This window comes from Buteo buteo, chromosome 13, assembly GCF_964188355.1.
Source record: "Buteo buteo chromosome 13, bButBut1.hap1.1, whole genome shotgun sequence".
Taxonomy (NCBI): domain Eukaryota; kingdom Metazoa; phylum Chordata; class Aves; order Accipitriformes; family Accipitridae; genus Buteo; species Buteo buteo.
Genome location: NC_134183.1, coordinates 10,742,535 through 10,755,331, shown reverse-complemented (window position 1 = coordinate 10,755,331; position 12,797 = coordinate 10,742,535). Strand labels below are relative to the sequence as shown.

At 53.7% G+C, this 12,797-nt stretch overlaps 1 protein-coding gene across 3 annotated transcripts in view; it reads left to right on the top strand.

Moving 5' to 3' along the window:
* The first annotated feature begins 4,344 nt into the window (after positions 1-4,344).
* ITGA11 (integrin subunit alpha 11) overlaps positions 4,345-12,797 on the top strand; it is a 54,114-nt gene continuing 45,661 nt past the window's right edge. For all 3 annotated transcript variants that reach the window (XM_075044667.1, XM_075044665.1, XM_075044666.1), the window contains exons 1-2: positions 4,345-4,505; positions 12,598-12,709. In XM_075044667.1, the coding sequence (XP_074900768.1) occupies positions 4,454-4,505; positions 12,598-12,709 (164 nt within the window). In that variant the 5' untranslated portion in view covers positions 4,345-4,453. The remainder of the gene's footprint in view (positions 4,506-12,597; positions 12,710-12,797) is intronic.

Genomic DNA, 12,797 nt, shown 5'->3' with positions numbered 1-12,797 from the left:
CCTGCGAGGGCACCATCAGTGCAGTATTCCCCTTATACAGATCTTATAAGAAGCCCACCCAATGATGTTAATTTGGGGAAGACACAAGATCTTCCCTTTGGGAATGGCTCAGGAATGGCTTGTGTAATTCCCTGACAAGATCTGCATCCAGATGAACTTACTGCCTGGGTTGAAACTGTCCCCGCCTGCTCTCTCCTGGCTTTTTACTGACTTGTGCCAGCATTTGCAGAAAATGCTGATGGTTGGGAAGGTAAAACCTTGCCTGGGGCTCAGGTGCAGAATTCAGCTCCTGGGTTATGCTTCTGTTGAAGAGATGGGGTGGTTTAAGCCCAGCAGTGTTTGGCCACAGAGCATAGATGACCTCCAATGTGCACAAGCCTTAGTTTGCACCTTGACACTTTTCTTGGAAACTGTCAGGCTTGGAGAGAAAATATGAGTTTTTTGGTCACAAACTTCTGACATCTGAGCCACAAGCAGAAACTTTTCTCAGGAGCCAGACTTTTTCAGGGTCAGAAGCTGAGGGCTGCCCTTCCTCACCAAAAGCTGTTGCTTGACTCTGTTTTGAGGAGGAAACTGCTTTGTTTCTCACTTTCTCCACCAACTTATTCCTGGCTGCCGGAGGGCCCTGAGGGCTCAATGCCACTCATCAGGTTCGTTTTGCCGCACGATTAACCTGTGGGGATGGGTCCTGCAAGCACCTGCAAAGCCCAGCATCCTGGCTCTCAGCACCCCCCTACCCCTCCATCCCCCAGCAAAACCCAACATAAAGAAAACCATCCCAAGGGCTTGCTGAAAGCCAGGCAGACCTCGCAGCAAATCTTTTCCTACCACCCTTCCAAGCGCTTGCGCGGGGACCGGCTGTTTGTTTGCAGCCGCGCCAGTCTCTATTGGAGATGGTTGGTGTGTCAGCCCCACGAGGAAGCAGCGTTGCCGGCCAGTCCTCATCCTCCGTGATGCTCATGTGCAAAACTGCTCGCCTTGCTGCTGCATTCATTGAGTCGGCAGCTGGGAGATGGGGAAAAAAAAACCAAAAACAAAACCAAAAACAATAGCCCTCCTTCAGTTGCCTGAGTTTGTGTTTCAGCCCGTGGCAGCATGTGTGGGACTCCCCGGCTGCCCCCAGCTCTGCGCCGCTGCAGGCAGAGATTTTTGGAAAGCGCTGCCTGGGCTGGATGAAACAGCACTGAAATGGGAGCAGGATCCAAGAATGAAGTGGGAAGGCAGCTCTTAATATGAGCCCAGCTTTTTCTTTTTACAGGATTAACATCATATGATGAATACATGAAAATTATCTTCTGTAGGCTTTTTAGACATTAAGGAGCCCTGCTGCTGAGTTTTCTGCTGGATGTCATGGGATGTCCCCATAACAACTTTTTGCAAGGGGTCGAAATACTAGTATTTCCTTGTTTTTTGTTTTCCCATCCATCACTTCCACTGACAGCTGTTTACATTTTGGAAGCATTACATCAATATTATCACAGCACAGCTCTTCTCCTTTGAACTCCTGGCATTTCTCGTTCATGTGAAGAGGCTCGGTCACATTAAGATGTCCGAGGGCTAATGCTGATAACTCGGCAGAGGAGGGGTCTGCAGAGCGATGCAGCCACAGCAGTGACTGTATAGTTTAAACCAGTTTTGCAGAAGATCAGTCAAGTAAGACCCCGCTCCCCTGCTATTGCAAGTTGGGTCCTATTTAGACTAATGACAAACCCCCACAGATTTGCAAGCTGCTTGCAGACAACCAGCAAAGAGAGACGAAGCAGAAGGGGTCTGATGGCCATCGCTCATGAAGCCAAAGCAGCTCCTGGGGGTTTCTCCTTTTGCTTTGCGGCACAGGAACCATAGCCGACACAGAGAAACCTCTCGAGGCCAGTCCTTTGGCAGGCGTGGAAAAGCAGATCCCTGTAAATCCGACTTTCCGCTGATTTCCAGGTCAGGGAGTTTGAGGCAGGAGGCAGCTGCTGCTGCTCAGTTTTCTATGGAGATTTTTAACTTCTGAAGTGTTGTGCTTGAGACCCCACTTGCTCTGTTTGGGGAGGAAGAGATAACAGGAGACCCAGGACCCTTTCTCTGGTGTTATTTTCCCCATCTTTCCTCCAAAACCCATCAAGCCAGCTGGTTCCAGTGACCTGCTTCCAAATAACCTCTCTGAAAACTGAAGCAAGATGCAAATTTCAAGATTATATAGGCCTTTTGTAATTTTTTTCTTTTTTTGTCATTAATAACTGGCTTGGCTTCCAACTGCATGGGAGAGTTTAGTTCCCAGGAAGGGATTTCCCCTCGCGTGCCCCGTCTGCGGCCCCAGGCCAGGAGCAAGAGCAGTGAGACTGTGACTTCTACTGAGCAGCCACTTCTCAGGGATCCCTCCCTCTGTGCTCTGGTTACTCTGTTTTAAATCTCATCTGTGCTTCCTGCCTGAGCTTTTTAATATTTCCTTTTATCCCCTAAAAAAAACTTTTTAACTTTTACCAAACCAGAAATGCAATTTGTTCTTTTCAGTTGCTGCTATCCTCTGAAATTCTTTTTGCTCCAGAGTTATATAGGGGAGAAAGAGCTGGGAAACATAGTTAAGAACTGAAAATACTTAATTCTGTCAAGCAGGGTTTTGCTGGTGGAAGGAGCACTGTACAAACAAGTTAGAGGATCCACATCTCTGCGCTGTTTTGGATCCTACTGCTGCTTTGATCTCCGTTCCAGACATGTGTCCTCTCCCGCCTGCAGACCCCAAATGTGTATTTTCAGGAGGGAAGAGGGGACAATAAAAAGAAACTGGATCTCCCAGACAGTCTGTTTCATCCAAGAGTGTCTCGAGTGGAGCTTATCTCCTCGCAGACCCCAAGCCATCTGACGGACACTCGGTAGACAGAGACATCGACACTTAGACCCACCTCAAAGATGTTCGCTCTCCGCTGGGTGGGAAGAGGGACAAAAACCCCATCCAGGACCTTCTCTTGCTCTTCTGCTTCGAGAGGAGGAGAGCTGGCACCACAGCGGTGGCTGCAGCGGGCAGACCTCTGGCTTTGCTTTTCTCCTGACTATGAGGTTGGTCTCACCAAGCTGGATCGCTGCAGGCAGCAACTGCAAGTGGAGATGTTCCCGTTCGCAAACAGGGCTTGGGCTGGAGGGCAGGTAGGGAAGGACCTCCTGGGTCACATCTATTGTATGGAAATAAACCAAAGACTGCATTTATCTTTTCTGCTTGGCAAAAGTGGAAGCAAGGCGGTGGCTGGTCCTACCTCCCCAGAGTGCCCCAGTTGGGCTGTGTGGTCTGGTCTGTGGGCACTTGGGCTGTGTCCCAGCCCCAAAGCCTCACCACGGCCAGAGCTGCTGGAAGCTTCCTCCCAGGCATCTCCTCCAAAGGGTGTCCCCAGCCCGGGGACGAAGAGGATGGAGGCAGAAAGTCCCACCCTAGGGATGCTGCTGTGCTTCAGGTATTTTGGGCTGCTTAGCCCAGCCCAGAGGTGACGGGGCCCTAAATGACAATGGTGACTGTTGTGGGGGCATTGGGGATACTGGCCCCAGAGCTGTGTGCAGCAGGAGCACCCCATCATGCCTGAGGGTGGCCCTGGCGGAGGGGAAGAAAACACTCATTAGCAATTTTCCTCTTGCTCCCTTGCTGTTTGCTTCTCAGCCCGGCTCTCCTGGGTACCCATGCCAGCGGAGACGTGCTCATGCCTGGGTAGGTGCTTGGGAAACTTAAGTGGTGTGACCAGTTGCCCCAGGGCTACATGGTAGCCTGTGGCATCACAGCAGTCTCCTCGGTGCCGTGGGCACTGGCCCTGCTCTCTTCCACCCCGGGGGGTGGCATCTGTGCGGAGGTGGTACCTGGGCGGAGGTGGTACCCGGGCAGAGGTGGTACCCGGGCAGAGGTGGTACCCAGCTGGAGGTGGCATCTGAGCAGATGTAGCACCCAGGCTTAGGTGGCATCTGCCTGAGCAGAGGTGGCACCTGAGCAGAAGTGGCACCTGAGCAGAAGTGACACCCAAGGGGAGGTGACACCCAAGCAGAGGTGGCATCCCAGCAGACGTGGCACCTGAATGGAGGTGGCACCCCACAGAGCTGGCACCCCACAACCATCAGTGACCCCACGCAGACCTTTCATCACCAAGCCCCCATCGGGGTGAGGGGTCCCAAGGGGACCCCAGTGGGGTACCACAGGGAGAAGACCAGGGTGCTGCTGTGGGGTTGAAGTTCCCAGCTGGCACGGCCCTGCTGGGAAGCCGATCCCTAAAGGGTGCCGCGGCCGCATGAAGGCTGTCCCCTCTCCCGTCCTCTCCTGCTGTACCTCCTACAAGTTTCGCTCGTCCCTCCCACTCCCTCCCAATGCTCGCCTTCTGTCAGGGAGCCGGGAAAGGCTGGGGATAAGGAAAGGGCTCTGCGAGCGAGGCTACCAGTCTGGCTGGCTGCCTCCCACGGATGCTCGGGGCCGGGGAGCAGGGCAGCCGGTGCTCCCATGGACCTCCCCAGCGGGATGCTCCTCGCCTGCTCCCTCTGCCTCCTGCCCGGTAAGCACCCAGTCCCGCTCCTGCACTCACCCCAATTCCCCAGGCAAGGGGAAAGCAACCGGGAATAACTTTTGCTTGTTTGGGAAAGGTGCTGGAGAAAGCCCAAGGTTAATAAGGCTGTTGTTGGAAAAGTCTTGCCAGAAGCAGGAGGGAGGGAGCGAGGCGGGTGCCTTTGAGGCGGGTGAAGGGGAGTTGAAAGGGATGGAGATCTTTGATGGGCTCCCCAGGAATGAGCGGGCAGGCAGGCGGACAGCACGGCGTCCTCCCGGCCCCCCTCCTCGGCTGGGCTGCTGTTGGAGCGGGATTAGTTAGTGTTTTTCTGAAGCATCGGATGGTGGGGGAAAAAAATAATCCCCCCAAATAAAGCCAGACCCTTTTACCTAGAGTTAACTTTTGTGACCCACAGGTGGTTTGTCCTGTCGCACTTGAGGGGGCTGTGCAAAAGAAAATTGCTTGGGGTTAAATAAGTTAAGAGTGGGTTTAGGCAAGCATTTGGTTTCAGGAGGCGAGCCTGCAGCTCCCTCTCCTACAGCTCACTGGGTGCGGGACAAACCCTGCTGGGGGCTGCAGCAGGACAGGGGGGTTTATGCTTCTTGCTGGCCCCTCGCTGGCGTGCTCAGGCTCTCTTCTTGCAGAAAGAGACTCCCCGGCACTGGTCATTTTTGCTGCAATTACATCTGGCATCCTCCCGCACGCAGCCCAGACTCAGAGCAGCCAGTCTGGGACTGCTCGGTGCTGCAAAAGGGAAAAAGAGCTTTTCCCCTCTACCAGGAGCACTGCCACCAGCTCACGCCTCCCCGGCAGCCTGCAGTGCTTCTGCAACTGCAAACATTTCTAAACATCCTGATGGAAAAGCACGCCAGGGTGGGTTTTTTTTTTTTTTTACTTCTTTTATTTTTTTCCCCTTTCTAATTGCACTGCTGCTCGATCCTTTAAAGCAAGCCGCAGCGGAGCTGCCTTTCTTTGCTTAATAGGGAACATGTGTGTATGCCTTGCATGGCGGCGGCGAGCGTGGCGGGGCGCGGGGCTGCCTGCGTGGAGCTGCCGGGGCCGATCGCTCTGGCATGGAGATGGTGGCACAGACCCGGCCATGCTTACGTGGGCGACCGAGCCCGTGGGGTCAACTCCCCTTAAAGAGATGCTGCTTGTAGATATATGATGGTTATCACAGAGGGGAGTTGGGGGATGTGGCAAATCGGCGACTCCGCCTTGGGCTGAACATGGAAGCCCATGGAGCTGAGCATGGGAAATCCTCCGTGGGAGCGTTTCTGCCCACAGGGGTTTCTGCGTGCGCCTGGAGTAGCTGGCAATGCCGTGTGCCGGTGAGAAGGGTTAATGCTTCCAGCGCTCCGTGGTGGTCTCCAGACCAGGATGCGTTGTGGCTACCGGTCAATATATTTTGCTAAGGACTAATGCTGGTGTTTTGCCATCTGGACTAAAAGCAAGTTTGCGCGATGTGCAGGAGCCCCTGGGCCTGGGGCTGAGCTGAAAGTGCCAGGTTGGGACGTGCATCCTTGGGAATGGTCCCCTCACCATGCAGGCAGCGCTGTCTGTCCTGCCGCAAACCCTCGGGTGCTTTGCTCAAGGGAACCCCCCCCCCGCCTCTCTCCAGAGGTCCTGGGGAACCTCCTGCACGTGGGCTCTGTCCCCACTTTCGCATCGTCCCATGGGCTGGGAGTCTCCGGAGGCACCGTGGCGTCCTCGGCGATTGCCTGGTGATTATTCAGTGCCAAGGGAGGAGACGGGCGATGCCAGCACTTGGCAGCCGGTCCCCTTCCAGCAGCCACCTTGCAGGGTCGGGGACCCCAGCGCCATGCCTCCATGCACAGCCTGTCTTGGGGACAACCCAAGGTTTCCCTAAACTTTGGATCAGGCCAGCCTCTCGTCCCCGAGGCTTTGGTGCAAGCAGGGAGCAGTTCTGGGTCGAAAGCAAGAGAGCCCAGCCAAGGGGTGCTGAGCCACGGCTTGTTAAAATAAATGCATTCAGTGGCCACAGATCACCCAGTTTCTTGCTGACACCGTGCACTGGCAGGGAAGCTGAGGCTTCCAGAAGGATCCGGGGAGGATGCGCTGAGATGTGATGACTTCCCTTGTGTCAGACCATGCATCTGTTTTCTTTCACTGGTTTAGTTTTCCAGAGAAAGTAGTTGGCTCCTTCCCTCCCTAAAGGGTCACCAAATGGTAAAACCATCATGCTTGCTCCATGGGCCACGTTTGGGATTGTGCAGGTGGGTTCCCAAGGGACCCTCCAGTCCAGACTTTGATGGTGGGTACTTAATTTTGGGTGGCTGCACAGCCCCAACAGTGGGGCTGAGGGACTGCACCTCCCCGCCTACCAGTTGTCCATCCACTGGCCAAGGTTTGGCCAGGGAAGGTCCATTAAACAACCCCCCTGAGGTGCATGGGGCTCTGAGAAGCCACCCCCCCCAAAAAATGCCCCCCACAACCTATCGCTTTCCTGGCATCTCCCTGGGAAAGGGGGGGCAGAGACCTGCTGCTATTTATACCTGATGCCATTTGTGTTATTGCTAATGAATGCACTGCAAATGCATAATCAACACATTTCTTAGGGCTGCAAAAGGTGGCCATCAAATGGCTCCTTCCTGGCTTTTGGGGGGCCAGAAAGCTGGAATTATGGAAGCACAAGGTACTTGTGTAGCTAACGCCCCGGGGCTGTTTGTCAGAGATTTTGTGGGTAACCAGGAATGTTACAACACACGAGCCGTCGATGACTGATCCTCTGTTCATCCTCAGTATTCCCTGGCTCACCATCCACCGCTGCAGCAGCCACCAAACCCTGGGTTGTTTCCTAATAGCTGATGACAAACGCTGGCTTTGAGATAGCGACCTGGAGAGGAATTTGGTGCTTTCAGCATCTCATTCAGCAAAAACCGCTTGATAGGAATTAAAGCTAGAGGGAAGCACAGGGACGTGTGGCCCCCCTTGCTCCTTCTCGGGGCCTGCTGGTTTTTGCCCAAACACCCTATATCAAGCTTAAACGTTTTCTAGTTAAGACAAATATTTCAATCCTAAGAAAAGAAAAACTAATATGCATGGCAGATGGGTTGCAGAGGAGCATCCGATGATGCCAAAGCCCATGTGGTGGTGGGGATGGGGTCACAGGAGCCCAGCCCAGCGCTGGGTGGCCGGTGGCATCCCTATGGATGCTGAGGATGCAGGGGTCACAGCGGCGATGCTGGTGTCCATGGACGCGTTGCCCCATCGCAGAGCTCGCATCTCCTGCGTGGGCTTGAGCAATGAGAGAGGAAGCGGGAGCAAGAGCAGCAAGGCAAGTTTCAAAGTGCCAGACCGAGCTGTTTGACCCTGGCACACTCCACGTTTTTGGCAGATGTGAGTTTTCCCCCCACCACACGCTCCCGGGCTCCTCCAGTGAACAGTTTGCTCGTCCCTGCAAGAAAGCAAGAGCCCCGGCGTGGCATGTACTCTTCTTGTGTACCATTCATACCCTTTTCCTTGGGTCACCTGTAGTGTCCTCAAATCCCATGTGTCCTCCTGTGCTGCCCTGGGGACCTGCAGCAGCCCAGCAGCAGGCAAGCTGCCTTCACCCTGGGGAATTCAGCAGAAGAGCCCATGTGGATAGGGACATAGATTCTCATGGGCCAGACTCAGCCCCAGCCTTTGAGATGCTTCTCCCACTGTGTCACTGCCCCGTGTCAGCTCAGCCTCTCCCTAGAAACTCTGTCCCGAGCTGTGAAAGTGCTGGAGGGCAGAGAAACAGGCTGGGTTTGCACCATGCAGTCAAAAAAATTGAGTGCATTTTCCTCACTGTCAAAAAAAAAAGATATTTTCCCAGCACCTCCACTGTAGCTTGCATCTCCTTAAATCCCAAAGGTTTGAAGCAAAGGCAGCAAGCTAAAGCCCCAAACATCTCACGGCAGCAGAAGCAGACTTGGGGCATCACAACAAGTGCCACTAGGCTGCGTTACGGCACCTTCCGGGAGTCCCTTTGCCAGCGGTGAATCCGGTTGCCTGCCCAAAGGATGCAGGCAGGAGGCATGGGCAGAGGTATGGGCAGGAGGATGGTGCTGGGGCCCTGAGAGCATCCCCCTCCAGAAGGTTTCCTTTACAGGGAGGACTTATTTTTATTCTTTTTGGCAGGAAAGGTGGCTTTTATTCCCAGTATTGTTACCCAAATGTGTGTTATTTTTTTTCTTTTCAATATTTGACCTGACAAGAATCAAAAGTTTGGACTCAACAGAAGCTCCAGTTCAGAAAGGAGGTATTTGAGGCTTCCTGCCTTGGCAGCATCACAAGCAAAACATGTGGCTTTTGGTCACTTATTTATGACAGTGATGTCACTCCTGACAAGAAAATGAGACTCGGTTCTTCGGGTTGCTAAATCTCCTTGACAACCTCTCAAAAAGCTCCCATTAGTTTAAGCCAGTTCAAATATTCTCTGATTGTGTTTTTTTTTCTTACTGCCTCGAATGCACCCACATCTGTTGGGTTTCTGAAATTCCTCTCCTCTGCCATCCATTGCCTGGAAACTTTCTCCAGATCATTTTGCTTTTCCAGCCCCATCGCCTCCTCCGGTCCCCACTACCTGCCACGAGCAGGATGCTATGGCACGGTGAGCGGCACAAGCCCCTTGCAGCATTTCTCCCTGCTCCCCCCGCTTCAGACCTTTGCACTTAATGAAGCATTCTTGCTATTTATTTGGTGGTTTATGTTGCTTTTCATGACCAGCCTGGCTGCCTTTTGCAGGAGGCTACAGCTGCACAGTGGAGTCCTAAAGCAAGGAACCATGGGATGGGAGTCCCCAACTTGTCCCAGTGTTCCCGCTCCCCAAAAACCTCTGCTTGGGGTTCTGCAGTACAAAATCAGAGAAACTCTGCTGAATGCAAGAAATGAGGAGAAAACCCATCCTATCCTCTCTGACACTTGCTCTGCACTCAAGTGATGAAGATGCCTCTGCATTACCTGGAATTGAACCTTGCTTGAAATACAACCCACCCTCCCCAAAAGACCCTGTTCTTCCAGCCAGGTCCAGGGTGTCACCCCATCTCACTGGTGGCAGCAATGTGACACCCCAGGGTGCTCCCAGCTCCCCACGACCTCCCCCCCCTCCCCTTGCCCATCACTCCTCTCAGTGGCAAGTCCTGGCCTCTGTTTCTCCACTGGGTAACAGTTAACTCAGAGGAGGTTTTAATTTGTTTTGTAATGCTAAATAAGGTCAATCTACCACAAAATATGCTGGCTCTCATCCCCCCGTCTCCTTTTTTTTTCCCCCTGCTTTCTAGAATTTCTTTTTGTAGGATTTTAAAGCTCCTTACCTCAGCTCTCCTTGGCGAGACTCTGCAGTTCTCTGCTCATGGAGCCAATGTTGCAGACTTGTTCCTATGACTGCAAAAAATCAGGTTTATCCCTAACATTCCTACCTATAAAAACACTTTCCATCCTGAATTTTTCTGCCTGGGAAGCAGCATTCCCAATCTCTCCTGTCGACAACCCCTTTATGCCCCTATAAATACCAAACGTGATCCTTCTGCTGCTTTTAAAGCTGTCCTTAATAAGGATGCCAAGTTCTTTTATTTGTATGAACCATCGAGCAGCTACTTTCTGCCCAAAGGCAAACGAAGAGCCGGGATATCCTGGCTATTGGTATCCATCCCTGCAGCACCGTCTCTGACAAGGTCGTTCCCTGCTGGAACCTGGGCCGTGCCCCTCTGCTTAAGCAAACCCTTGGGGAAAATAATATTGTTGAGAAAAATGCACCTCCTCGTAGAAGCCATGAAGAGTTTGCACCCATGGAGGGTTTGAGTGTGCTGCTGGCCTGAGCCAAAGTGTGTGTGTCTCTGGATTAAGATGCGCGCCGGGATATCATGGGCTGATACCTGCTGGCTATGGGACATGGACCATGGACCATGGGGCATGGGTGGCTGCAGCGTTTTGCAGCCACCAGTAATAGAGGCAACGCAGTGCCAGAGCTCCTTGGCACAGATAATGCTCTTCCCCCCTGCCCGGGGGTGTTCTTTGCCCCCGGCCAATTTCTTCATTGAATGCACCCGGGGGGGGCATAATTTGGGGCAGCTCCTGCACCCATGGATGGGCAAAGGGGCATCTCCAGCAGCCACAAAACACCCCAGTCCTAGGGACACTCACTTGACACCCCCCCCCCATCTGCACACCCTGCTTCTGGGTCCAGCTCCTGGCAGAGGGAGGAGCTGCCAGACCAGTCCCCCAAGATTTGCTCCCTGACAAGCAAGTTGCTCTTGAAGGTTGACCCGCGTGGGCTGTGAGCACCGGGCTCCCCGGAGCTGGGATGCTGTGGCCAGGGATCCTGCTCCCACTGTCCTGCGGGAAGGAGCATCCTCCAGAGCAGCACTGGGGAGAGGACAAAGCCCCCAAATCACCCCATCCTGGCTTGAGCAACCATCCTCGGGGACATGCCTCTCCCTAGCAAACCTCCCAGTGGCACCGGCTTTTGCTTGCCCAGGAAAAGTGAATCCCAGCTTTGACTCTTTGGTACTGCAGAACCCTCGGGGACAGCAGGAGGTAGCCCATGGGGACAGCCAGGCTGGGTGATGGGCTCCAGACGGGGCACGCCTGGTGTGGCCACACATTTTCTATGTACCCCCAGCCCGTGGTCCCTTCTGGGGTGGGTGGTGACATGGTGATGGCCATCTCCACCATGAGCAGCTGCTGCTCCACAGCTGGAGGAGCAAAGCGTTGCAGAGCGGCATTGTCTGTCACAGGGGAGATGTCAGAGGGGAGGAGGGTGCTCTCTTCTTCCCTCCCCATGCCTGGCCTGGCAGCCCTGGCTTCAGCTGACTCACTTTTACAGCAGCCTAGAGGAGAAATGTGCCCAGGCGGCCAAGAAGGCTGATCGCATCCTGGCCTGTATCAGAAATGGTGTGGCCAGCAGGAGCAGGGATGTGGTTGTTCCCCTGTACTGGGAACTGGTGAGGCCGCCCCTCGAGTCCTGTGTTCAGTTTTGGGCCCCTCGCTACAGGAAAGACGCTGAGGTGCTGGAGCATGACCAGAGAAGGGCAACCAAGTTGGTGAGGGGCCTGGAGCACAAGTCTTATGAGGAGCGGCTGAGGGAACTGGGGTTGTTTAGCCTGGAGAAGAGGAGGCTGAGGGGAGACCTTATCACTCTCTACAACTACCTGAAGGGGGGTTGTAGTGAGGTGGGTGCTGGTCTCTTCTGTCAGGTGGCTGGAGATAGGACGAGAGGAAATGGCCTCAAGTTGAGGCAAGGGAGATTTAGGTTAGATATTAGGAAAAATTTTTTTACTGAGAGGGTTGTCAAACATTGGAATGGGCTGCCCAGGGAAGTGGTTGAGTCACCATCCCTGGAGACATTCAAAAAGCGAATAGACAGGGTACTTCAGGACATGGTTTAGTGGGCACGGTTAATGGTTGTACTCAATGATCTTGAAGGTCTTTTCCAACCTAAATGATTCTATGAAATACTTTTTCCTTTATCATAAACCAGAAACACACTTTTGCTTTGGTAGCAGGGGTAGGCACCAGCTCAGCGGCCCGGAGGAGCACGTTGGTGCCTGCCAGGGTGAAGCCCCTTTGAAGGTGGGCTGGGGAAGGGAGCTGCCCTCTAGGGCTTGTGCAGCTGTGGCCTGTAAACCCTAAATGAACCCATTTAAAGCTGCAACCTTGGGGCTGGCTACTCCCTAGAGGCTCAGTGGTGGAGAGACGAGCGCTGGGTGGCTGCAGGTGAGGTGGAGCTGGTGTGCTTTGGATCCTGCAGCCTCCTCTCCATCCTGGCTGGCTGTGGGAATGCTGTGCCACAGATCTGCTGTGATGGGCTAAAACCACCTCTGTTTCATGTAGGACCCTCCTGGGGCATATTATACAATTTGGGGGAGCAGCATTCCCAGGATAGTTGAGGTTGGAGGCACCTCTGGAGGTCATCTCATCCAACCCCTGCTCAAGCAGGGTCACCTGGAGCAGGTTGTCCAGGGCTGTGTCCAGTTGGGGTTTGATAATCTCCATGGGTGGAGACTGCACAGCCTCTTGGAGTGACTTGTTCAGTCTCTGACCACAGTACAAAAGTGTTTTCTCCTACCATCTCAGCACCTTGGCTAACAGAATCCTTCTCTTCTCTCCCCAGGGTTCAGCGACGCCTTCAACATTGACACCAAGAGGCCCAAAATCATAGCTGGCTCTAAGGAAGCGTATTTTGGCTACACGGTGCAGCAGCATGATATTGGGGGGAAGAAATGGTAAGTGAGCACTGCGCCGGGCTCTGAAGAGGAGGGGGTGTAAAGCAACCTACCCGAAACGCTGAATATCTCCTCCTGCCCCTTCCAA